This window comes from Lemur catta, chromosome 2 (assembly GCF_020740605.2).
Source record: "Lemur catta isolate mLemCat1 chromosome 2, mLemCat1.pri, whole genome shotgun sequence".
NCBI classification, from domain to species: Eukaryota; Metazoa; Chordata; class Mammalia; order Primates; family Lemuridae; genus Lemur; species Lemur catta.
The window spans coordinates 6327931-6354679 of record NC_059129.1 but is presented as its reverse complement, the minus strand read 5'-3'; the positions used below and the strand labels follow the sequence as shown (position 1 = coordinate 6354679).

The 26749-nt window shown below is 50.3% G+C and overlaps 2 protein-coding genes across 8 annotated transcripts in view; one reads left to right on the top strand and one right to left on the bottom strand.

Moving 5' to 3' along the window:
* Positions 1-26749, top strand: part of TMEM186 (transmembrane protein 186) — a 108046-nt gene that overhangs the window by 69273 nt on the left and 12024 nt on the right. The window contains exons 4-7 of one of the 7 annotated variants that reach the window (XR_006733342.1): positions 10902-10958; positions 16232-16506; positions 17639-18173; positions 26085-26105. The gene's annotated coding sequence lies outside the window, so the exon portion shown is untranslated. Of the gene's footprint in view, positions 1-10901; positions 10959-16231; positions 16719-17638; positions 18642-26084; positions 26106-26749 lie in introns of those variants that run through there. The other 6 variants (XR_006733344.1, XR_006733341.1, XR_006733343.1 and 3 more) reach the window with 6 other exon arrangements.
* On the bottom strand, positions 10140-26653 carry METTL22 (methyltransferase 22, Kin17 lysine). The gene is made up of 11 exons (XM_045542554.1): positions 26548-26653; positions 23125-23293; positions 20131-20514; positions 17909-17949; positions 17676-17820; positions 16251-16322; positions 14540-14593; positions 14035-14115; positions 13670-13772; positions 12077-12245; positions 10140-10251 (listed from the first exon to the last, which is right to left on the bottom strand). The coding sequence occupies exons 2-11, from the start codon at positions 23255-23257 to the stop codon at positions 10216-10218; spliced, it is 1218 nt and encodes a 405-aa protein (XP_045398510.1). The 5' UTR covers positions 23258-23293; positions 26548-26653; the 3' UTR covers positions 10140-10215.

Below are 26749 nucleotides of genomic sequence, written 5' to 3'. Positions count from 1 at the left end.
CACAGCTGGGCCCACTTATTTATATATCATCTATGGCTGTCTTTGTGCTACAATGGCAGAGCTGAGCAGTTGTGACAGAGACTGTGTGGCCTGCAAAGCCAAAAATATTTTCAGAAAAATTTGCCATGCCCTGGTCTAAGGCAATCGAGGGAAATCAGAAGTGTGTGGAGCCATCTTCATTCATCTGTTCATTCATTCATTCAACTAGGTATTGTGCACCCACTGTGGGTCAGGCCTGGTTCTGGGCACTCCTAGGGGAGGGGTGGCACTGCTTTCTTTCTGGTTAAGGAGGGACGAAAGAGGGATATTTAGAGCCAAGTGCTTTGCAAGCTGATTCTCAAATAGCTTCATTGTGACACTTGTGAAGAAAACTGTCAGCAGGTGGGGAAAGCCCTTTTCACGTTAGCTTGCATTTTCTACGTTTTACAGTTTTCCTGTGGGGTTGCTTGGGGCTGCAGGTGTCTGCCCGGGGATGCTGGCAGTGTTGTCCAGAGGCTGGCTGAGGCCTGGGATGAGGCCTCGCCCATGCACTGGGCCTGTAATGGGGCTCCTTCCAGAAGAGCAGCTCTAGCTGGGAGGGCCCGCACTGCACTCCTGAGAGGAGAAATGAAAATGAAGGCAGTGGAGCACGAGGGTGTCAGCGGCCAGAACACGAAAGACTCTTAGAAATCAGCAGCCCATTCTGCAGAAGAGGAGACTGAGGCCCAGAGAGGAGGAAGAGATTGTCCAGAGCCAGACTGGATCCCATGTCTTATTTCCTAGGCCTGTGCTTTCCACATCCCCTGCTCACAAAATAATAAAGTGCATTTGGGTGTGGTGGGAAGGGGACGAGCTGGGAGTTGGACCTGATACTGAATTCCAGCTCCACCTCCCAGTGGCCACGTGGTGTTGGACAAGTCATTTACCCACCGTCAGTCTGTGTTCTTATCTGCAAACTTGATCATTTAAGTACCTACCAAAATGTCCATATGGAAAAGAATGAGGTTGGACCCTTAACTTAATACCATATGCAAAAATTAACTCATAATGGATCAAAGACCTAAATATAATACCTAAAACTATAAAATTCTTAGAAGAAAACATAGGGATAAATATTTATGACTTTGGGTTTGGCAATGGTTTCTTAAATAGGACACAAAAAGCACAAGCAACAGAAGAAAAATAGATACATGGGAATTTATCATAATTAAAAACTTATTGTGGGCCGGGCGCGGTGGCTCACGCCTGTAATCCTAGCTCTGGGAGGCCGAGGCGAGTGGATCGCTCGAGGTCGGGAGTTCGAGACCAGCCTGAGCAAGAGTGAGACCTCGTCTCTACTAAAAATAGAAAGAAATTATCTGGCCAACTAAAAATATATATACAAAAAAATTAGCCGGGCATGGTGGCTCATGCCTGTAGTCCCAGCTACTCGGGAGGCTGAGGCAGTAGGATCGCTTAAGCCCAGGAGTTTGAGGTTGCTGTGAGCTAGGCTGATGCCACGGCACTCACTCTAGCCCGGGTAACAAAGTGAGACTCTGTCTCAAAAAAAAAAAAATAAAATAAAAAAAAAATAAAAACTTATTGTGTATAAAAGGACACTATCAAGAAAGTGAAAAGACAACCCACAGAATGGGGGAATATATTTGCAAAGCATATCTGATAAGAGTCTAGTATCCAGAAGATATAAAGAACCCTTCCAGCCAAACAACAAAAACACAACGCAATTCAAAAATGGGCAAAGGACTTGAATAGGCATTTCTCCAAAGATATACAAGTGGCCAATAAGCACATGAAAAGATGTCCAACATCATTGGTCATTAGGGAAATGCAAATCAAAACTACATGAGATACTACTTCACACTCTCTAGGATGGCCATAATCAAAAAATAGAAAATAACGAGTGTTGGTGAGGACGTGGAGACGTTGGAACCTTCATATACATTGCAGTGGGGTGGGGAACGGGCTGTAAAATCGTGCCGTCACTGTGGAAAACAGTCTGGCATTTCCTCAACAAGTTAAACCCAGAATTACCTTAAGACCCACCACTTCTACTCCTAGGTGCCTATGTAAAAGAATGAAAAACAGGTGTTCAGACAAAACCTTATTATACGAGCATTCATAGCAGCATTATTCACTATAGCCAAAAGGTGGAAATAGCCCAAATATCCAACCGATGAATAGATAACCGAATTATGGTCCATCCACACAAGAGAATATCATTCAGCCACAAAAAGGAATGACTGATACAAGCTATAACATGGATGAATCCCCAAAAGACCACATACTATATTTATACGAAATAGTCAAAGTAGGCAAATCCACAGAAACAGAAATCAGATTAATGATTGCCACAGGCTGGGATTGGTGGGGAATGGGGAGTGACTGCTTAGCAGGTAGGGGGCTTCCTTTAGGGGTGATGAAAACGTTCTGGAACTAGAGAGTGGTAATGGTCGTATAATAGTGTGAATGTGATTAATGCCACTGAATTGTACACTTTGAAATGGTTAAAATGGCTGATTTTGTGTCATGTGTATTTTATCCCGATAAAGAAAAAAGTATCTACCACAGTGGGTCATTGGGGGGGTAAATGGGAGTTTGTTCCTGGTCCCTGGTGGGCACCTGTGCATTAACACTGTTGTTGTGCTAGTTTCACCATGTTACCTGCTTGACTGTGAAAGGTTGACCAGAGGTCATTCATTCACTCATTTATTGATTTTTCCATTCACTCAATCATTCAGTCAACGAATATGCACTTAGCACCTACTGTGTGCCAGGTGCCGAGCTGTTCTTGGCCCTAAGGAGCTCCCATTCCGATGCCGGAGACAGTGTATGAGAAGGCAGACATGTAAATAAGGAGACTAAGTTCTAATAATACATGCTCTAAGCATGAAGAATAAGATGATACGCCCAGCATCAGGGTGGGATCATTATCCATGAAGGTCAGGAGATCATCTTGAAGGGTGTGACATTCAATGTGAGGCCCAGATGCCAGGAAGGACTCTATATGGGATTACCTTGTGACCAGCACTGCACATTTTGGCCCTTGTGTTGGGCTCCTAGAAGACCCAGGGGCTGTCTTCAGCTTTCCTTATCTGAATGAACTGGTAAGAAGGGGATAACATGAGCAAGTGAGCTGTGCCCAAAAAGCATCTGCTGTATCTGACCTGTCACAGACACATCATGGCTTTGTTCCACTGTCATCGTGATGGCTGGGACCTTCAGAGCTGCCAGCCCCGAAGAGCCATGGCAGTGAAGTTCCCTCTCTAGCTCAGGACACATTGAACTGACAGAGGAACTGTGTTATCCCCTATTGCCACCCCTGTGTCCTGCAGGACTTCCTAGATGCAGCGAATGAACAGGGCAGCCCCTAACAACAAATAATTACAATCCTCAGAACGTCTATAGTGCTGAGGCTGAGAAACTCTGCATTAGTTAACGTGTATGTAGTTCCAAGAATATGGAAGGAGCTTAATACATCCTTGGTTCCTTCGTCCTGTGGCTGGAGATGCCCTCATGTTCACCCCAACTCTTCTTGCCAATACCTGCCAAGGGCATCTCAGGGAGTCAGATGGAGTGTGGTTCCCTCTCTCACTGCCAGTGCTGGAGAAAATAGCTAACCATGTATGTCCTTTCTGAGACCTCTGATGACTCTTTCTGACAGTGTTTGGCATGCAGTAGGTGCTCTATTAATACTTATCAACTTCACTGCATGGAAAGGGCAACAGAGTGAACTGACTCATCTCACCCTTTCCTTGGCCCCAAGGAGCTGTCCAGCAACTCCCTCCTGAAACTTCACAGAGGAGAAAACCCAAACTGAGATTGAACTCCCCCAGTCCCCGTCCCTAGGCCAGCAGACCCAACTGTCCTTTCTCCCCCTCATCCTCATCTCTCTCCCTACAGAGAGTGGAAGATGGAAACCAGGAGACAGTATGGCAGAGCAGTTATATCCTCAAACGCTGGAGTTAAGGAGATCTGGGGTCATAGTCTGCCCATGACAATTAAGAGGAGTATGACTTTACACAGACTAAACTCTCTGAGCCTTGGCCCCTCATCTGTAAAACGGGGACAGTGATCATAACGCCTGCATCACAGGGCTGTCATGGGTGTTAAATGGGAGAAATGTCTTACAGCATGTAGCATGCAGTGGAGTCTTTGGCTTGTAATAAGCACTCAACAAATATTAGCTATTACCATGATCATCATCGGAATCACCATCTTACAGTCGGGTTCCTTGAGAAATAGACCCTGAGACAGAGGTTTGAGTTCTTTATTTGGGAAGTGGCAGCAGCACACACCGGTGGGGGTGACACCAGGAGATACCAGTGGGCAGATAATAAAGGGTGAGTGATCCAGCAAATGATCGCAGGGGGCAGCTGGGGCTCTATCCAATTGGGGACCGCTGGGAGCCAGCACAGAACAGTCGCTTCAGAGCTATCCCGATGTGTCAACCATCTGAGGCAGAGAAACCCTGCTCCAGCGTCACTCCTCTAGTCTGACACGTGAAACCCAGAACGGGCCAAAATTACAGAGCGTGTGGTTGGCAGACTGGGCTTGGGCAAGTTTTAACTTCTCTGAGCCTCAGTTGCTTCGTCTGTAAAGGGCTGTGGTGAGGTTTAAAAGAGATAAAGCATCTTGCTCAGGGTTGGGACGGAGTCGGGGGTGCGCACACACAGCCAGAAAAGTAGGAGGAGTGGGAGGATGCCCCCCCAGTCTCTGGGTTTGAGTTCTGAACTCTTCCCCATGTGCCCGCCCTCCCCCTGGAAAACCAGGTGTGTGTTGTCATGGAAACCTTTCAGGAATGGGGCACTCAAGAGCTTGATGGATTTTTTTTTCTCCCCAAAATAACCCACGCTGTCAGTCAAGTAACACTTAGGTGAGGTGTTTAGGTGAGCACGATTGTTTCACCATCATTAACTGCTGAGCAAGGCGCCCACTCGGGGAGTTTCCGTTCCCCTGAGACAGGCAGTTAACAGAAACGTGGCAGTGGATAATAATATTAATGATGATGGCGGCTACCATTTATTGACCGTTTCTCCTGTGCTGGGCTAGATGCTAGATGTTTATTTTTAATTTCATTTAATTTATTTATTTTAGAGATGGGGTCTTGCTCTTGCTCAGGCTGGTCTCCAACTCCTGAGCTCAATCCTCCCACCTCGGCCTCCCAGAGTGCTAAGATTATAGGCGTGAGCCACCATGCCTGGCCGATGCTGGATGTTTTACACGAATTATCAAGTGCAAGCTTGAGAAGTACTAGTAGCAAGCCCATTTTATGGACCAGGATTCTGAGGCTCAGGGAGTGAGTGTTAGGGCTGGTCTGAGCTCAGATGCAAGGCGCCACGTTTTAAGCACCAAGCTTTATTGCCTCTGAGAAATCTCAAGGGGGTATGAGGAGAAGACTCAGTTCTACTTGTCCCTGGCCCCAGCATCCAAACCATCGGCTCCAGGCTCTTTTCTTGGTGAGCTCTGAAGCTGGAAACTCTACCACCTGCCCATGGAGCCCATTTTGAAGCTGGGCTCCTTGCTGGTCTAGACATTCTTCCCCAAAGACATTGGATGGCTCTAATGTCCATTGGTTCCTGATGCCTTAGGAAGGCAGAATAAAGCTGTGATCATGTCTCAGCCCTGCCATGTCAAACCTTTTGGTCCCAGGACAATGGCACAGCACAGTCTGTAACCCACAAGGCTGCTCAGTCTCCTTCAGACAAACAACACCCATCCTGGGCAGAGGGCATGGGAAGAACACTGGATTTCCAATGGAAAGACAGACCTGGGCTTAGACTCGCCCTTGCTACCTCTGAGCCCTGTGACCTTGGACAGCCTCCATAAGCCGAGCCTTAGCTTACCTGCCTCTAAAATGGATAGAGCGTTGTTGTGCAGATAAATGAGATCAAGGGTTAAGTGCTCAGTAAAGGTGGGTTGGATCCGAATTAGGGTATGGGGCTAGCTGGATGCTGGTGGCTCTCAGAATTGATTTTGTGCCACTGTATAATGAATGGCAGGTTAGTTAGGTCCCCCCAAAGACTCACTGGGGACCCACACTTTGGTGTGGCTGCAAGTCGCCTAGAGGACTGATGGCTGTGGCCTGGATTCCTTTCTGGCACATCCGGCTGTCAACTCACGAGGCTGTGGCGCCACCTCGCGGTGAGAGCCCTCCCGGGAGCTGGCAGGGATGCGAGGTGCCCAGGGAGGAACCCCGGTGGGGGGAGGAGGAGAGCGTGACCTCGGGCTGGCTGGGAGATCCGAAATCAAGAACAATCTCTGCACCTGTCTTCACCAATGGTTGGGCCAGAATAAGGAGCCCTGGTAGCTCTGGCTTCAGTTCACTCATCCAGTCACTCCCCGGGTCATTCACCCCACACAGCTGGTGCCCCTCATTCTCCAGGACTTGCCCATCTCTCCTGCAGTAGCACCTCACCTGCAGTAGCTACCACCCTCATTTACACTCTTCCAGCCCCCAGAGGGCTTTATCGTTCTTCCTAGCACTTATCAACACTGCTGAAATTGTAATTGTTGAACCATGAAAACATTAATTCTCTTAAAGTCAATATTTAGCAAGTGTCAAAAGTCTTATTTACCTTAATAATGAAGGACTAGGCAGGATGACAAAGCTTCCTCAAATGAGAAAAGGAGTTCGTGTTCTGCAGTGCAGAGTTAAGATAGAAGTGGGATGTCACATCTGCCTCTGTTTGCTGTGAAATCCTCGTGTGTGGACCCACCTAGACTAAGGGAGCCCTGAGTTGGTGGGCAGCCCTTGGCCCTACGTAACTAGGGTATAGATATAGGTAGGGAATCAAGCTCTCGGGTCTGTGCATCACGACGATTTCTCCAGCAGGCGACGGTACTAGCTAATCGAACCTTATAAATCACTCAGGCCACAGTGTGCAAGTTGAAAATGCTCCCAAACCAAAAAAACTCTACCTTAGGACTATGTCTGCAATCTACTGAAACCTCCCCAATGCCAGGCACAGCTTCCATGGATCATCTAGTATAAACTTCACAATAACCCCCAAAGAAGTTTTACCATTTTTATCTTTTATTATACATATTTGACATATTTATGGGTTACATGAGAGTGTTTTTTAAATGCACAGAATGTGTAATGATTAAGTTAGGTATGTGGGGTATCTGTCACCGTGAGTACTTATCATTTCTATGTGTTGGTAACATTTCAAGTGCTCTCTTCCGGCTACTTTGAAGTATACAATATACTGTTGCTAACTATAGCCAGCCTACTCTGCTATGGAACATTAGAACTTGTTTCATCTATTTAATTGTAAGTTTGTACCCATGCACTAACTTAACTTGATTGATTGATTGTGGTCAGAAAGGGCAGGGGAAAAGTCTTACCGTTTTACAGGTGAGGACACTGAGGTTCAGAGAGGCTAGGTCACTTCTCCAAGGTCATCACTGGCATGTGACAGAGCCAGGCTTTGAACCCAGGTCTGCCCGACTCCAGGGTTTGTGCTCTGAACCAAGAATGACACGCTGCAGCCACACTGCTCAGTGTGACCCCCGGACCAGCATCACCTGGGAGCTTGTTAAGCTGCAGCCTCGGGCCTGCCCAGGACCTGAGTCAGAATCGGCATTTCAACAAGACCCCAGGTGTTTCCCGTACACAGCAGTTTGAGAGGCGCTGGGGACTAGTGTCACTATTTGTTGGTTTTAACAAATCTTTCCTGTGCAAGCTACAGCTGAACCACCAAGTCCCCTCTTTGGGCCACATATTTCTCTGAAAATGTTAGAATGTGTAAAAAAAAAAAAATTAAGTCCAATGGCCTGGGTTAATTACCTAGGAGAACTTCCCGGTGGTTTGATGATTCTGAAATATCACTGCCAAACAAGCACTTGCAGAGGCTCAAGCGGGGCCATAAAACATGGTGATGCTGCCCACTTTGACTCTGGGAAGTGAAAATCTGATGATTGTTTGAATTATGGTGGATCAAGATTAATTCTGGGCTCCACTTAGAGGAAGATTTTCAGGCCAAGTGGTTTAGACATAAAAGCAGTTCCCTTTAATGCACCAGGTGAAGCCATGACAACTCTATTGCTTGGTGCCAATTACGTTTATGGGCTTGTCCCCAAGAGTGCTAGGAAAATGCCACCGTTAGTGCTCACGTATCACCAGCTGGGGGCTCTGTCTAGTGGGGTTCTGTTTTGAAGACTCATTATTAATATATCCCACCGGGATCTGCAACTCTGCTCCATCAGGGCGAGTCTTTCAGGGACAGTTTTTGTGCAGGAGCGTTAGAAAACAGGAATAGTCAAAGGCTCTGCTGTGGCCCCCAGGGCTTCTCAAACATAAACCATGCCACGTCTTGTCAAATGCAGGTTCTGGACTGGGCCATGACAGTGCCCCAGCTGTGGCTGCTGGCCCAGGGACCACACAATGGGAATGTGGGAAGAGCATGGGCCTGGGAGTCAAAAGGATGTGGGCTCCAAGCCTGATGCTGCGCCTAGTAGCTGGGTGATGTTGGGCAAGTTGCTTAACCTCTCTGAGCTTCAGATTTCTCGCAGGTAAAATAAGGATCACTTCTGCCTTTTAGGCTCTTTAGGAGATTTACAGATAATGTACGTGGATAATGTACACGTGCAGGTTTTCTTCCTGATCCCAGAGGGGCGGGGTGAGACTCATTCTCCTGCATCCCCTGCACCCTTCTCTTTCCTAAAGTGGCTAGTTTTCTTTCAAGTCAGGATTTCTCTGCGTTGGCACTGCTGACATTTTGGGTTGGCCAATTCTGTGTTGTGGGGGCTGTTCTGTGCTCTGTAGGACGTTTAGCAGCATCTCTAGTCTCGCCCACTAGATACCAGCAGCACCCCGTCTCCCCTACTTGTGACAACCAAAAATGCCTCTGGACATTGCCAGATGCCCCTGGAGGCAAAAGTACCCATAATTAGGGAATATTCTAATTACTAATTTCTATTAGTAATTAATTCAACAATATGTGTTGAGTAATTACTTTGTGCCAGACCGTACGCCAAGGATATAGTGATGTTTAAGACAAACGAGGTCCTTGATCACACGGAGATTCTTTTCCTTCTGAAGCCTCAGTCTTCCCAACTGTAAAGTGGATATAACAAGGGTGCTAACTTCTTCAATTTGTTGGGAAGATGAAATGAATTTAGACCTGCAAATTCCCGACCTCAGCATCAGGATAAGCCAACGACTGGGGGTGCCACGGGCCTGGGACTCGGACCTGGGTGGGTGGGGAGAAGTGAGCGTGAGCAGGGACAGCTGGACGGAGAAGCCAGCAGCCCTGGGCTGCATGGGTGGGCAGGGAGGGGCCGTGCTGGGCCCCCGTGCAAAGTGTGCAGCAGCAGCAAGGAGGCAGGGGGAGAGGGCTGCAGGGAGGGCCAAGGGATGCAGGAAGATGAGGCCAGAACTGCAGAGAAGTAGAGAGAAGAAGGGGTGAGAGAGAGTGGGAGAGGGACACAGAGGTGGAGATGGGAGGAGAAGCACAAAGATAAAAAAAACAGGCAGATAGACAGACAGACAAGACCGGCATCTGTCTGTGCATGTGATGCAGGGTGGAGAGATGGAGGGGCGAAGGAAGATGAGCCTAGGGTGGAGGGAACACCTCTGAGGTGGATGACTGCATGCAACCCAGAAGAGCAGATCTTATGTTTGTTCTAAGCGTACCTGATTTGGGTTATAAAGGGTTAACACTAAGGACAAAGGCCAATGCCAGTCCAGTCCACTCTTGGGGCCAGCTCCAGCCCCTTCTCTTCATGGGACCTTCACGGAGGGTTGGGGACGGAGGACACACAGCTTTGGGAGGGAATGAGGCTTTTGTGTTGAGTGGTGTTATTATGGCAATTGTGACAATGATGTTAAAGACATTTGTAAACAGTTAACACAGGAGAGCATAAAAACCTACCTGCACGGCCAAGGCCCCTGCCCCCAAGGGAAGTGCATGTCTGAAATAACTGCCTTGGGTGAAATCAAGTTGAGAACATTCGCTCAACTTGACCAAGCAGCGTTCGAAACACTCCAGGACATGTACTGAGCACTAGAAACAGGCAACCAAATAGACCCCTGCCCAGGCAGTTAACACTCTCTGGCTGCTACTGGGAGGCAGTGACAGACCCCAGGAAACCATCTGGGGTCATACAATAAGGCACATTTGCCATATATTTGGAATGTCAAAATCTCGAGTGCATCACTTTGGTGAGCATTTGATTTTATTAGAAATATATTACAAGAACAGTTGAGATGCCGTGCCTCGTCGAGGCCACAGGTCACTTTACTGGTTCTGCTATGATCTTCCAGAGCTCCTGCAGCAAACAGAGAAAGGACAGGTTCCTCAAGTGTGCAAACAAGACCGCTGCAATTTCATCCAGGAAAGTAATTAGCCAAAGAAAGTTCTCAAGCAACATGCAAACCACGGCACCACACGAGCTAGTGCAGGAGCGGGCAGCTTTCTTCCCTTTGTCACTCTGGGCTGTTCCTTCTGTTTGACTGTGGCAGGGAGCCTGGATAAATGAGTCCTGGCATTAACCGAAGGGCCACCAACATGTCACACAATCAAAAGGGATCGGGAGAATGGCAGCCTGTCACCACAATCTCTCCATTTCGGGAGATCTTAAGCACCGTGTACTGTGGCTGCTGAGTTTTGTAAGAAGCTGAGTTTCCCGGTCATGTGACGCTACTCTTATCGCTGGCAGGTGGAGAAGGCACAAACTCGCGCCTAGGTCTTACTGCGGCCTCGCGTCCTCACTAGCGGACGCGGAGTGTGTGCTGTCTACTTGGAGTCTGACTGAGCCGACAGGCAGGGAGGCTGCCCAGAGGTGGCACAGTGATGAATGTCAGGTCCTCCAGCCACACAGAACCACACGGATTCCACACCACACTTGCTCGAGAAATGGGCCAGGGCGTGACAGCGCACAACCCCTGGTAACCCTCATCTTCCCCTTTGCCTCCTTAGAACTAGGCCTGGGTCGCCGAAGACACAGAGAAAGGGAGGCCACAGCCCGAGGCAAAGGTAAGAGAAGCTGATTCTCAATCTATGTTCTACTATGCATCCAGCTCCTGAAAATTTTAAGGAATTTTTCCGGGTAATTTTGACTTTTAAAATTTTTCCTAAGTGCTGGATTAAAAAAGCTGCAAGAAACCTGCAGCTTGTCAGAACTGCAACAGTAAAATAACTCTTAATATTTTCTTATGACAAAAAAAAATCAATTTTACTTCAATATATTTTCAAATATTTACTGAACGTAATGTACAAGAAAGGTACTGTATGTGCACACACGGTAGTAACTTTCATCCGGTGTCGGGCAGGTGGGAGGGAGGAGGGGATGGGAATATTCACACCTAATGGGTGTGGTGTGCACCGTCTGGGGGATGGACATGCTTGTAGCTCTGACTTGGGAGAGGCAAAGGCAATATGTGTAACCTAAACATTTGTACCCCTATAATATGCTGAAATGAAAAAAAAAAAAAGCTGCAATAGCAAGTGACATGTAGGATGAGGTCCCAGCTCAGCTGTTTCCTGTCTGGGAGACACACCCTGTCTGGGCTGTTGCCGTTAATAGACGCTGTTGGCGTTCATAGAAGAGACAGTGGACAAAAGGTGCTTAGCACAGTGCCTGACACACACTAGCTGTCGCTGTCAGGACAATCAACCACCCAGAGCCCTGATAAGATGGGGTCCCTTGTGTCAGTCAGAAGGCCCAGCAGTAATAAGACAGGTTCAGTCTGGGAGGCCAGAATAATTCCACGGTGAGAATGTGACCATTAGCTGCCATGCTGGGCCCTGGCATGTAGATCTGTAGGCCACCAACTTCCCCTTCACTGACTTCCTTTCCTCAAACAACCTCCTGCCCTTGGTCTTGCTTCCTCTGGAGTCTGAACTACCCACACGGAAAGAATGTGCTATAAAGTCACAGGTGACATCTCACCAGGTGGCAGACATGGTAACTGCTAAGAATGGGGAGCAGATCCCCCCACAGGTTCCACTACAGACGGGGCCAAGTACGCAGCCTTCACCCCCTGCAGGACCCTGGGGCCTGCGCTTGCAGGGCCCGATCATCACCCCCTCTGCCCCGCGTCAGCCGCTCCAGGGCAAAGCGACCCGAGGCCCTGCCCGTGCCGCGGACCTACCAGCTGCCGGATGCGCTCGTAGACGAGGTGCTGCGGGAAGGAAGTCTCCACGGGCTCCACCACGAAGTGCAGCCTGCTGTCCGCGAGCTTCTCCAGCGCATGCAGGCAGGAGCGGAAGTGATCGTAGGCTTCGCACGTGACATCCAAGTGTCTCAGTGTGAAGTTGAGTCTGCAAACCAACCAGCCGACACACAAACCGCTGTCATTCCTGGACACCCAACTTGCTTTCCTGTTGCCTCACTGATTTCACTTCCCCTGAGCGGATTTTTGCTGAGCGCCTATCTCATCCTAACTGTCTGCAATTCCTTTCTGAATCTGGGAGGCGGGGACGTTATTACTTCCATTTTACAGATGTGGAAACTGAGCCTCAGACAGCCGAAGTCATGTGCCCAAGATGACACCACTGGAAAGATAAAGACAGTCCCTGCCCCTGAGAAGCTACAGATTGGTGCAACAGGCAGACTCAGATCGATGCTTGCGGACAGGCCTCCATGCGCTCCTGCCATGTTCTGCCCGCAGCTGGCACAGAATCTGGCACACGGAGCTGCCCCGTCACCATCTGCGGGATGAATGAACGAGAGGCGGTGGGCAGTGCAGAGGACTCAGAGCACAGAGGATGGAGGTAACATTGCCAGGCAGTCGGGAGGTTGTGGAGGTTTCAGAGCAAGCAACGTCAGAAATGCATCTCCCAACCCTGACATTGGCCTTTCAACACCTGAATCTGCAAGACGATTCAACTTGAAACTCAAGCTCTTTGCTGCTTTCTCTCTTATTTCCACAATCTTTTATGAAAAATTTCAAACATGCAAAAGGAGTGAGAACAGTATGATGAAGCCACCACTGGCTTTAGCCCCTGTCTACCCACCCCACTGAATTATTAAAAAGCCACTGCCAGGCATCATAGCATTTCCTCCATAAACATGTCAGTGCGTATCTCGAATTTCTGGATGTTGAATTGCTGGGTCAAGAAATACACTCGGTTTTACGGTTTTGGCTGCATCTTCCAAACTGCCTTCAGGAAAGTTGTGGACTGTCCTAAGTACCAGGGGGAATGTGTGTAGAGTGCCCAGCACTGCAGCAGCCACAACATGGACACTCAATAAATGCAGCCATCTATGTTTTTGGGTGCTTGAGTGGAAACACCCGGGAGGGGCTGTCGGGTGAGAAGTGAGCACTAACTCTGTCTGCACCAGCGAGAGGGAAGACCCGGTGGAGCAGCAGGGATGGGTGGTCCCCCGAGAGGACGTTCAGAAAGGCTCTCCAGGGAGAGTGGTGGCCAAGCATTGAGGCTCTGGGATGCAGTTGGCATCCATGTCTGCGACTACCCCTGACCAGCTGTGTTCTGGACACGTCCCCGATGTCCCTCGGCCTTCGTGCCACCTCCTGTAAAACTGGGTTGGCAGCGCCTGCCCACCGGGTTAGTACGAGGATTAATCGAGGTGATGGATGGAGGGACTAGCACAGGCCTGGCACAGGGTAGGTGCTCAATAAACAGTAGTGAGTAGTAATGGCACATGGACAAGGACACATTCAGAAGGTGAGAGTGTGGCTGATACCCAGGGCGCCAGCACGGCCCCAGGGTGCAGAGCTCACCTCTTCTCCACCGACAGAATGGCCGTGCAGGCATTCTTTAATCTGCGGGCGAGTCGGGAGAGAGTTTTGAACACAGCATCGGTCAAGTCGTCGTCGTAAAACACTGCAGGAAGAGAAAAGGCATCGGGAAAACACATAAATATCAAAGAGGGGTGCTTCTCCAAGGGACCCCCGTGGACACTACAGAGGGAATCCTTATCAACTCGGAGCGGCGATAGGTCTCGGGATTAAACCTATACGCAGATGGGGCAGAACGTCCTAGAAGGTGCTTCCAAAACGCAGAGAACTCAGTGGAGGTGAGGGGACACTGCACAGGACTACAGGTAATGACAAAGGACATGTACAACGAAGGAGAATTTTCTTACCTTCGGCTGCAAACAGTATGGTGGTGTGATCGTACAAGTCAGAGATTTCCTCTTCCGACCAGCTGAAGGGGACCTCGGGATCTATGAAAGAAGAAAGAAAAGGACGTTTTGTGCTCGTTTCTTTCTCTGCTGGCCACCAGCTCTCACCGAGGAAGCTTTAGGAGAGGAAAGAAGAAACATGGTTGGGGGAAGCCTGGTGTGGTGGGTACCGCCAGGCAGACGTGCCTCCCAGCGCCCCAGCTGCAGGCGGCCGCTGCCCGTGCACACGCACAGCGTAACAGGTGCCCTTTCCGCCAGGTGCCCGCCCAGCCAGTGAGGGGAGGGCAGATTTTGGCTTCACTGCTGCCCTGGCCAGTAACCCTGTGCAGAACATGATCAGCACCACTGTCGAGGATTGTGGCAAAAGCTGGGACCCTGCCACTCAATCAAGGCCACAGAGCTGATGGCCTCGAGGAATTACAGAGGAACCAGTGGATCAAACCAGACATCAAAGGGAAACGCACACCTGTGCAAAGCTCGTCCTTCAGCCAGTCCAGTTCTTTGACCTTAACTATACCTCCTGTAAAAACAAACATAAACATAACCCCCAACTCTAAACATAATTAGGAAAAAAGATACACCAAGATCCATTCATCTATCCTCCCTCTTATCTATCCATCCTTCCACCCACTCCTCCAGCCTCCCATCCATCCACCCTCCACCTCCCACCCTTCCTTCCATCCATCCTCTACCCACCCTGGTTGTCCTCCCTCCCTCATTCCCACCCATCACCACCTTCCGTCCCTCCCCTCCATTCATCCATCAATCCTCCCAGCATTATTATTATTTTTTTTAATTTTTGTAGAGACAGGGTCTTGCTATTGCCCATGCTGGTCTTGAACTCCTGGACTCAAGTGATCCTCCCGCCTTGGCCTGCCTCCCAAAGTGTTGGGATGACAGGCATGAGCCACTGTGCCTGGCCCTTCTGGCATTTCCTGAGTGCTGAGTGTCAGCGACTGTGCCAGGCACAGGGAACATAAAGATTTAAGAGTCATGGTGCCCCTTCTTGGGGACCAGCCACCCTAGGGGAAATGGGCAGGTTAAGAGACAACCACAAGCCCGTGTGGCCAGGGCAACGTCAGGAGGATGGGCCAAACACCGGGAGGAGAGAAGGGAGCTCGTGTGTGAGACCAGGGGTGACAGCAAAGGCTCTGGCAGCAGGCCTGCTGCTCCCTTCCGGTCTCTGTTCCACTGCCTACTGCACACGGGGCAGTCAACAAACACCACCACGGCGATGAACACACACAAGGCCCAGAAAGCCTGTAGTCCAGTGGGGATGGAAAACGCCAATCAACTAGTCACACGAGCAGATGTTAAAATGTGATGGCTCAAGGTGTCACTGGAGTATGTCTGGGAACTGGACTCTGACCTCTAATCTGGAGATCTGGAGACCTGAGTGTGACAAAGACTTGCCAGGAGGGGAGAGCACACGGGCAGGGGGACAGCAAGAGAAAGGTGCCACGGGAAGGGGCCTCAAAGGAGGCTGGGCCATGTGTGCAGCGGTGGCTGCAGGCAGACAGGGCCAGACCCCACAGGAGAAGGGATAGGATGAGCAACCAGAAACTTCTAGAGGGCCCGAAGCCTGCAGGGGTATTAGGAGGAGAAAGGGCTGGACAGGTGGCCAGTTAGGACACGGCAGCCATTGCCCACCGTGTCCGCTCATCCCTGCCGGCCGTGCGGGGACCGGACAATCAGGTAGGTGGGGGTGGGGGTATCTGCCTGGGACATGAGTCCTGGCTCGCTGGACGCAGGCTGGACATCAGGACTGTCAGGAGAGGAGGCGGGAAATCAGGCGGGGCCAGGCCGGGAGGTTTGGGAATTCGAGGAAGAGTCCCAACTTCATCCCATAGGTGACGGAGCCCCTGGAAGGTTTTCAGTGGGGAGGGAAGGGGTCAGGCTTGCATCTTAGAAAGGTCACCCTGGATGCTGCATGGAGGACAGCTTGGGCTGGCCGAACAAGCGTGGGGGAGCCTAGCTGGGGGCCGCTGCCCACGTGCAGGAGAGGAGCTGAAGTGGGACGTGGTGGTGGTTGTGGGGAGGAGGACGTGATTCCAGGATGGAGCTGCTGTGCTCCCTCTGTTCACCTGGTGCAAAGGGAAGCGGGTGGAACCTGCCTTCCAGTGTCACAGCCTTGGTGTCTGTCCCCCCTGCCAAACAGAAGACCTGCTGGGCCTCACCTGCAGTGGCAGCCAGGTGGCTGTTGAGGGCAATGTTCCGCTGGCACATGGCCAGGAGATCTGCACCGACATCTGGAACGACAGAAGGGCAGCCCATAAAGCGCCAGTCGCTACAACACTCTCATCGCCACGTCTTCGCCGAGAGAGAGCTGCTACCGAGGGCGACTGCAGACATTGCCGTAAGGCTTCTCCTGTGTCTTCCTGACAAAACTAAATACGTTCACCTCAAGGCTCCTCTCATGGATTTGTGCCCTAAGTAAGAGATTCTCATCCTGGTGGGGAGAAACTGTGCTCCAGAGGGAAGGGCTGAGCGCTCCCAACATTTTCTGAGTATATAAAACATTCCATAGTTCACCCTTTCATGTTTACAGCAACCCTACGAGCTGGTATCCAGACCAGGAGTTCAAGACCAGCCTGGGCAATGAAGCGAGACCCCCGTCTCCAGCTAAAAAAAAATTAGCTGGGCATGGTGGCACATGCCTGTAGTCCCAGCTACTTGGGAGGCCGTGGCAGGAGGATTACTTGAACCTAGGAATTTGGGGTTACAGTGAGCTATGATTGAGCCATGGCACTCTAGCATGGGTGACAGAGAAATTGTCTCAAAAAAAAACAATGGACAAAGTATACGAGTACCACGTTCACAGAAAAGGACATGAAAGGACACATAAATAGATTTTCATTGTACTAAGACGCTCAACCTCAGGCATAAAAAAAAAAAAGCAAATTGAAGGTACCAACTGGGAGGTGTGTTAAAATTTAGATATTCAACATCCTTTCTCGCCTCAGCAAGGTCTGAGTTGGGGGTTTGGGATAGGCCCTAAAATATTTATTTTTTATTTTTTTTTGAGACAGTCTTGCTCTGTTGCCCAGGCTGGAGTGGTGCAGTGGTATCATCATAGCTCACTGCAGTTTCAAACTCCTGGGCTCCAGTGATCCTCCTGCCTCAGCCTCCCGAGTAGCTGGGACTACAGGTACACAACATCACACCCAGCTAATTTTTCTGTTTTTAGTAGAGACGAGGTCTCACTCTTGCTCAGGCTGGTCTCAAACTCCTGGCCTCAATCGATCCTCCTGCCTTGGCCTCCCAGAGTGCTAGGATCACAGGTGTGGGCTGCCATGCCTGGCCAATAAACTTGTTTTCAAAGCCTTCTAAAAGGGCATATTTCTTATGGTTTTCTGAGATGTGTGCTCTTTCTCAGGGGTGTAAGCAGAGGGGCCAGACACCTGCTGCAAGACCTGCAGGTGATGCTGTGGCCACTGACTTGGTGTTGCTGGCTTATTCTGATATTGAGAAAAAAATCCAAGGGCTGAGAAAACAAGTGGACCAGGATAGCAAAATTACCAGCAGGCAATGTCCAATTCCCGGTGTTTCTGCTTCTTTTACACAGTGGGTACATCCCTCAGCCCGAGATGTTGCGTAGTTACCTGTACAATAAACGGTCCGTGCCATGGTGGCTGCAATGATGCTAACAAGCCCCGTGCCCGCCCCAAGCTCCAGCACGGTACACCCTTGGAAGAGGTCCCGTCGGAACAGGATATAGTCTGCCAGGAGCAGGGCGCCTCGCCACACCTGGAAGGCAGATGACAAGGAAGGACAGGCAACGTGAGGCTCTGCAGAGACCCTTCGGGGCCAAGGGAAGTGGACGGGACCTACCCACCTGCTTGCCAACATCCTCCAGGGGGGTGGCCATGGTGTGCTCTGGACAGGATGGAAACCAGAAGAGAAATGCCCACTGTGAAAATGGGGATGGGCAGAAAACCACAAGACAGGGGTGCATGGCAGCCTGCCAACATGGTCGGATGGCGTTGGAGGTTGGAGTTAGGCGTTCGAGAGAGAAGCAGAAACACAGGCTGTGCTAGCAGTCGGCAGGGGCTGTTTGAGCATCACTCAGAGACCAGGAGCTGTGGCTCACTCTCTTACAGGTAACTGGGTAGCTTTGTCCACAGCCCGGAGACTAGGGTCTCAAGAGTCTTGATTCAACCTAACTAAACACACAGGCATCACTCTACAAGTTTTTATGGTCAATAACGGCAAATTTTGCAATCAAAATATATTTGTATGCTGATACTAACCACAACTCATTCCAAAATATTTTCTTACACTTAGAACTACACTAGAAGTTAACAAAATGAGTTTGCATTTATGTCTTTTTTAACAAAGTTGAAGAGAAGCATGATAAGTAATTATAGGAAGTATTCTCAAGCACAAAACATATTAGGATAGAATTCTGGTGGTTAGGAGGGGAAAGAGAATGGAAACATGAGATCAAGGAGAAAAAGGAATGACACGAAACACTTTGCTACTAAATAAGAACTCGCTGTAGTATTTTTGAGTGAGTTGGTAATGGCCATCAAGTGAACACACACAGATATGCATGGTAGGGTAGCTTTGCATGCTCATCGGACTTGCACAAACCAAGTGCCCATGGAGAAAGGAGTGGGGACAGGGGGAACAGGGGAGGGACGAGGGTGGAGAATAGCAGGGCTGTGAGTAGGTGGGCCATGGTCCCCTCCATGTGGTCGGCCCTAGGAGGGGGGCTGGGCAGTCTGCACGTCCCTGGTTTCTTTTTGGTTCCCACGAGCTCTCACAGAGCGAGCATCTCATTGTGTCAAGCGTACTGCCGTGTTTAAAGATGTACAAGAAGGGTCCAGAAAGAACATAAGCCAGCCAGTCTGTCCCAAAGCCAGGAGAAAAACTGGCTGTGTGGGGTGCTCCAGGGGACCTGGGCCACTGCTCTCTGAAGGCTTTTCCTGGGCAAATTTGACTAAAGACTTCTGCCCTACGTGCAGACTTAGAATCTGAGCCCCCAGTAAGTGACTAATGCATTGTCCACCAGCATCTTGGCTGGACTTGATACTGCGGTGTCTCCACAAGATCTCAGGCAGCACGAGGGTCCCTGGACGTAATGAACAGACTCAAATCAGAGCTCCCTTCCCCCAGATGAGCAGCGCTGGGGGTGGCAAGAGTGCTGGCTGTGGAGACTGACTGCGTGGATTCAAAACCTTCCTCACCGCCACTGAGCTGCCTGACGCTGGGCTTGTCATGTCCTCTGATCTGAGCATCCCCCACCCCAGGGGGCTGTGAGACCAGGGGAGAGGGTACTGGCAAAGATACCCACAACACAGCAGGGACCAAGCCATCGCTGCCCCACTCCTGCCCTGGCTCCCTAGTGCTCCTGCTGTTTCCAGAGTGCTGGGTCTTTAGATTTGAAAGCGTGGAGTCACCGAACCCCTCTGCTCTGGCCCCCATGCGTGGCTAGCATCTTTGAAACCTCTTTCCTGCCCCACTTTTCCTGCCATTTCATCACCTCCCCTACCTGGCTTCTAGCCCCCAGCTCTGACTGTCCCACACCTGATTAATCCTGGATCTACGTCCCTTTCCATCTGCCACACCCCAGCTCCAGAGCCTCCCATGGCTCCCTGTTGCCAGCCCAGCCCTGCCAAGGCCTCTGCAAACTGTACCTCACCCTGCACCCCCTCACCCCCCAGACATGCTGAGTTAGAGCAGAGCATGGTTGTGGGGGAAGCAGCAGCAGGGCTTCCTGGAGGAGGAGTGACTGAACCGGGACCTGCACAGCCATGAGGAACGTGCTGAGAGCAGAGGCCGGGGGCAGGTGCTCCAGGAAGGAGGCATGGCACAGGAGAGGCCCACAGGCGAGGAAGCGCACAGAAGGATGGAGGCTGGTGGCGATGTGAGTTGAGCAGGAGAGAGCTGTGGTTCTGGAGAGCTTTCCCTGCGGTGGCGGCACAGGTTCTGATACCTCTGCTGCCCGTCCCGTCCTGGCCAGGCCCGAACACAGAGCCAACACTCAGACCACACTGTGCCCTGCTCCATGCTGTGGAGCTGCCTTGGTGGCAGGTGGGCCAGACCTTCACTTACCTATGTTGATGATGCTGTGGGGGCTGTCCTCGTGTGCCTCGTCTCCCATGTCGTCGTCTTCTTCCTGTGCTAGAATCATGGGATGTACCTTGTCTCTCGGAGGCCCCGCAGGGTGGAGATCAGAGGTGGCCCGAGGTCTTCTCATTACGTCCAAATCTCCGTCCTCGTCCAGCTGAGCTCCCGCCCCTTCCTGGCCGGTGCTCTCAGCCCCGGCCTGGAGGGAGAAACCCTCATGCCTGTGGCCACCTCCTGGGGGGGACCCTGTGCTGCCTGTCCCGGCAGGAGGGGGCTCCTCTGCGTGAGCATCTTGGTGATCACCATCCTCAGCCCCCGAGTCTGTCCAAGAGTCTCGGCTCCACAGAAGCTTGAACCGCGACAGGAAAACTGAAAGGCAAGACAGGACACACAATGAGAACAATTTCACGGTGTCTTCTCTTTCTCCGAGAAAATCTGATTACCATCTGGAAAAATTTTTAAAGGCCAGGTAGCAATACACTAATACCAGCAGACGGTCCCATTTGATTGAGCTGTGACCATGCTGGGTGGCTGGGGCCACCAAGATAATACCCACCACCACCGCCATGAACAGCCACCATTTTATGAGAATCTACAATGCAGGCACTTGGCCCGTATCATCCCACTGAACCCTCACAATCACCATGAAGACAGTATTATCAGCTTCATCCTACACACATGGAAGCTGAGGCTTAGACAGGTTGAGTGAGCTGACCAAGGCCACATAGCTTTGTATGTGGACAAGGCCAAGGGAGGATTCAAACCCAGTTTGCTCAACGCTTAAGCTGACACCCTTCTGCCTCTTAAGGTCTGGAGGAGAGGACAAGGATGGGAAGTATCCCTCACCATCTGGTGGCCAGAAAGTCACTGTACCAGGAGAGGTGGTCAGGGGCAGTGGGTACAAGGACTTCAGAGCGGGTAGCTCTAGGCTTGAACCATCTGCCACCTAGGTGTCTGACCCTGGGCAAGTCACCTCAGTTTCACAATTTGCATTATGGGGATAATAGCGTCCGCTCCTGGGTTATTTCAGGCCATGATGGGATAATAAATGTATAAAGCACCTAGCTCAGAGTAGGTACCCAACACCTGTTCCCAGTCCTTTCTCTTCCCTTCACCCTTACATTCCATGAGATGGGGCTCACTGTTCTCCACCTTCTCCAGGGAAAATGCAACTGTGACACCACGGGCAGAGCCACAGCGGAAAGACCCTGGCTAGAGCCCTTGCCCCCAGGTCTTTGCGTAGGCACTGCCTGGGGCCCCTTTCCTTTGCTTCTGTCTGGGTAGATCCCTCTCAGCTTATAGGAATGAACTCAGGCGTCTTCTCCAAGGCTGGATTCAATGCCTCTTTTTAGGCGCCCACAGCATCCTGGGCTCATGCCAGTTTCTGGAGCACTTCACTCATCCATCCACCCGCCCACCCATCCATCCATTCAACAAACACCACTGAACGTGGACTTTGTGCTGAGTACCATGCCAGGTGCTGGGGACACAAAGCAGAATTGGACATCTTAGAGGCTTACATTTTAGGGGGTCAGTAGGGGAACAAACATTACACAAGTAAGATAATTATGGACTGTGCACTAATTGCCACGAATACAGTAAAACTGTATTCTGTGCACCACAGATATGGCAACCATATGATGCAGGGGTCAGCAAACTGCTTCTATGACAGGTTAGTCAGTGAATATTTTAAGCTTTGTGGGCCATGTGATCTCTGTTGCAACTCCTCAACTCCATTGTAGCACTGAGGCAGCCATAAGAACATGTAAACGAACAGGCATAGGCACGTCTCAATAAAATTTTATTTACAAAAATAAGCTGCGGGTCAGATTTGCCCCACAGGCTATAGTTTATAGACCCCTGGTAAAATCTATCAGCCCAATTAGGATGGAAGGGAAATTGGAAGTATTAATAATCACACCAGGACAACGAGCTAATACAGGGTAATCGGAATTAAGAGGGTTGTCAGGCAGGGCTTGTCCAAGATGACACTTGTGGAACCAGGGCTGGGAGGGAAGAAAGCAGGTGCAGTGACTGAGGGACAGGAAGGAGGTGACAGTGGCCACAGTGCAGTGAGGGAGGGTGACGTAAGGGGAGTCACCCAGGCAGAGGCTGTGTCAGGCTGGCCCTTGCAGGCCGAGGTGAGAAATCTGGATGTTATTCTGAGAGCAATGGGAAGTCACTGGAGGTCCCCATCAGGGAGTGCTGTGATTTGACGTGCGTTTCCAAAAGATCTCCTTGGCTGCTGGGGAGACGGCTGGGGAGAGTGTGGGGCAGGGAGTCCCGGGGGAGGAGACACAGGCAGCCAGGCAAGCAGAGGTGGCCAGACAGGGAAGGGACAGCTGGAGCCCCAGCGCTGTCTCCCCACGTGCTGGCCCCTGGGCTTGCTGAGGGCGGAGCTTGGCTCACCCCATTCTGTGTTCCCAGCATCACGTCCTGTCCCCGGCACACAGCAGGTGCTCTGCAAGGTGCAGGAATTTGCTCAGTGAAAGAAGGGCACTTAAGAAGTGGTGTGAGAGGCCGGGTGTGGTAGCTCACACCTGTAATCCCAGCACTCTGGGAGGCCGAGGCGGGCGGATTGTTTGAGCTCAGGAGTTCGAGACCAGCCTGAGCAAGAGCGAGACCCCATCTCTACTAAAAAATAGAAAGAAATTATCTGGCCAACTAAAATATATATAGAAAAAAAATTAGCCGGGCATGGTGGCGCATGCCTGTAGTCCCAGCTACTCGGGAGGCTGAGGCAGTAGGATCGCTTAAGCCCAGGAGTTTGAGGTTGCTGTGAGCTAGGCTGACGCCACGGCACTCACTCTAGCCAGGGCAACAGAGCGAGACTGTCTCAAAAAAAAAAAAAAAAAAAAAAAGTGGTGTGAGGATAACAATGAAACAAGCCAATCTGCCCAATATTTTCCCCAAAGAGATGAATATGAACAAGCAGAAAACAAAATGGGATCCGCTGGGCACCCGGGCCCAGGACCTTACCGGGTTGCCCCACGCCGTTCAGCCGCACCATGAGGTGTCTGTGGTTCGGGGTATAGAGGTGGACGTCTGACAGCACAGTGTCGCTTCTAAAGGTGACCTCGTCCATGGCTGGGGCGGGAGCCAACTGCACCATGGCCCAGGCTCCACGTTAATCCTGGGACAGGCGCACCTGAGAGGCGAGAACAGGTCCTCAGCATGGCGGGTCCCGCAGGGGAAGTGTAGGTGTAAACACCGAGCTGGCCAAGAGCTCTGCGTCTCCCCGGGAGATATTGCTCCCTTTTGCAATCCGTTTTCAATTTTTCCTAATTAGAAAGACTTAGAGACTTGACCGGGGAAAAGAATCCAGCTAGAATTTAATTGTGTTATTTTGTTTATAATATATTCACTTTCATAGTAACCTTTTATTTATGGCGAGGGATCTGAATTTCCATTTATAGTGACAAAGTTTCCTTTCCTTTCCTTTTACCAACTTTTTTATCATGAAAAATTTCAAACAGATAAAGTTAGGGGAATATAATAAACACCCATATACCCACTGCTTAGATTCAATGACTGTGAACATTTTGCCATATGTGCTTGCCCTATCTATGTAGTTTCTCTTTTTATTATTCTAGAAGCTGATACCACCTACCCACATATCATTTGTTTTAAAGCTTTCCTATTAAATTTTTAAAAAAGTGAATGGACTTAAAAGAAAAGCAGTGGAGGGAATCACTACACAGGTGATATATAGATATGGAAAAATTATGGTGAAACAGCAAAAACTAGTTTGGAAAACCATGCCCGAGGCAAAGTGGTCAAAAACAGGAAGGATTTCCCTCCCACCAAATGTTCTACCTCATCAAAAAGCATCAAACAGCAGCAGTTTGATGGGTTTTGAAGTTGGGCAGACCAGATGGGGACTCTGGTCTCCCACCTCCTAGCTACGCGACCTCAGGAAAATCACTTCATCTCTCTGGACCTGCTTCTTTAGTCAGTCTCACCTCGCAGTGTCACTGGGGGCTGAAGTGCTCAGCAGAGTCCTTGGCCCATAGCAGTGTTGGTAAAATACCAGCAACTTCCTTGTCCTGGGGTTGGTTTCCAGTGTTTGACCCAAACCTGCCCATAACCCCTGACTGCCTACAGGAAGTGCTCCCACCTGGGTAGGTATGCGCACGAGCTGAGTGCCCTAGGCACGTCACAAAACCCCTCAGGGGCTCCATTTCTTCAACTGGAAAACAGAACCCAGGCGTCCTCATGATCTGAGTATACAAGTGGAGTTCCTATGTTTCAGTGCTTGCCACAAGGCAGCAAAAGTTGTCCCAACACAAAATTTTCTAGTAAAAAGACAATTCCATATTAAGTCTCCGCTCTGGCTTTCCTACTCGACACTATAAGCCAGCAAAGAGCAAGTGGGCTGTGAGGAAAAGCTGTGAATCTGGCAAATCAATGCAGGATTTCACCGTGTCAGTGAAAGCCGTGGAGAAATGCTCCACCCTCAGGCAAAAGCTCTCAATCAAGAAGGACTGGCAATATCAGGCTGGATCCAGGAAGAGGAAATACAGCTTAGACCCACTACAGATTGTTCCAATGGCAGATTTGGCTCTACCAGGACTGAGAGATGTCCTGGGGGAAAACTGAGGACTCCCACATAAAGCTTTTGGGGGAAAAAAAATACAAAGATCCTCTCTGATGTTGCCATGAAAGTTAAAAGTGCACCAAAGGATGCCATTTTTTGCTATAGTGCAATTTTGTTGGAGAAAGTACATTCCAGAAAAATAAATGTTCTTTGCTCTTTCCAAAAGTGAGCATATTACACACCAGCTTTCCTTAAACATAGACAAAACCCTCTCCAATTCTTAATTTGTAGTTGAATTTTCAATTTAAAATTCAAACTACCTAGCCTTCCCAGGAAATGTACTCTGCATTGTAAGTCCTAGGCGAAGAAGATTCCCTCTAAGGGGCTTTCCCCAGCAACAGCTCCCTGGGAATAAAGAAGCCCTCTTGTACCTATCTCAGGGCCTGTGTGAGGAGTAAACGAGACAATGATAAATTTCAGGGCTTAGGATGTAATAAATGTTCAATAAACAAAGACAGTAAGTATTATCACTATAGCAATATAACTATTATTATTAAAGGAAATGCTAGGAAGACAGAAAAAGGCAATGGTCAGTTTCTCTAGTTAGGAAAAGCTGACTGAGAGTCTGTATGAGAGTGCTGAGGCTAGATGGGCTTTGGGCTCCTCCCCTCACTGGGCAGAGCTAAGAAAGGAGACCCAGGTTGCGGATGGAACTGTCACTAAAGAAAAACTAAGCTTTTAAAGAATTAAAGTTAGTTTTATTCAGAGTCTTACTGAGGATTGCAACCCAGGAGTCTTTCAGAGAGTTAAGACTGCTCCAAAGCGGTGTTTCAGCCCACAGCTTAATTATCAGGTGGTGGAGGTTCTACATGTGCTCAGGAGTTACTTTAGAGCAGAATCTAATCAAAGTTTGGGTGCAAAAGTACATCTGGTTATAGATTACAAAGGCATCATCATTAATCTGGTCAGACGTTATCTTATGTACAGGGAGAGGCAAAGGCTAGGATCAGTTTGAGTTTATCTTTTTAAAAAAATTTATTGATTCAAGCAAGAGAGGCAGGAACCTGGGCTCTATCCTTATCTTCTTCACGGCATTCTTCCACAGGGCTGCCCTTTGTGAAATTTTGATGGCAAGCAGAATGAGCAAAAGTGGTTTCTTACCTTCATTATTTTATTCCACAGAACCCACCCCGCCCTCCGCCCCCCGGGTGGCCAGTTGGTTCATCCCTGAAGCAGGAGATGACAGGTGTTTTTGGCTCCTCTCACAGGGCTGTGGGGGCCACACTCAGACACTGTCCACCTTCCTCTTCTATAGGTCCCTAGTCAAACTGTCCCAACACACAGTTTGCTAGGACTAGGAGGTAGAAATAACTTCCCTCCTCCCGGTCTGTCATTCCACTAGGTGCCATTCACTCGACACTCAGGAGTTGAGCAGGATTCCGTGACGGTTTACACCAGGCGCTGGATGACGGAGGGCAGGGTGTGAAGACTGGGAAGCTGCAGGAACCAAGGCCCGCGGTGGGAGATGTCCTCCCTGCGGGTCTCCTCGCTCTGTCTGGCCGCCTCCGCGACCCCACTCTTGTTAACCACTGTCCTCGCAAAAAGCAATCACAGTTAGGGCATCGCCTTCCCTTCCTAATCTGGAACCGAGGGAGGCTACCTGGACCCCGGATGAAAATCCAGGTGACCATGTGGACTTCTTCCTCCAACACTCGTGCTTAAAAGGGGAAACTGAGGCTAAGACTTGGGTCAGGCCTTAGGGACTTGGCCTTCAGGTCCATGGGAGCCTGGATTTCAAAGCCAGGCACAGTGCCAAGCGGCTCCCTGCACCATACCCCGTCCGGCCGCCTCTCCCAGGAACTTACCCGCTGCGGGGCCCAGCCAGGAGTCCCAGCCGACCCCACCACCGCGGGACTCAGGAGGCAGCCATGACAGGCGGACCGCGCAGGCGCGGCCCCGCCCCCGCGCCCGTCCGTCCAGGCGCCCCTCCCCGTGGTCACGCCCACCTGCCCGAACTGCGCATGCGTTTGAGCGCCGCCGCAGGTTGTTTTCTGGTTTAGCTCTGGG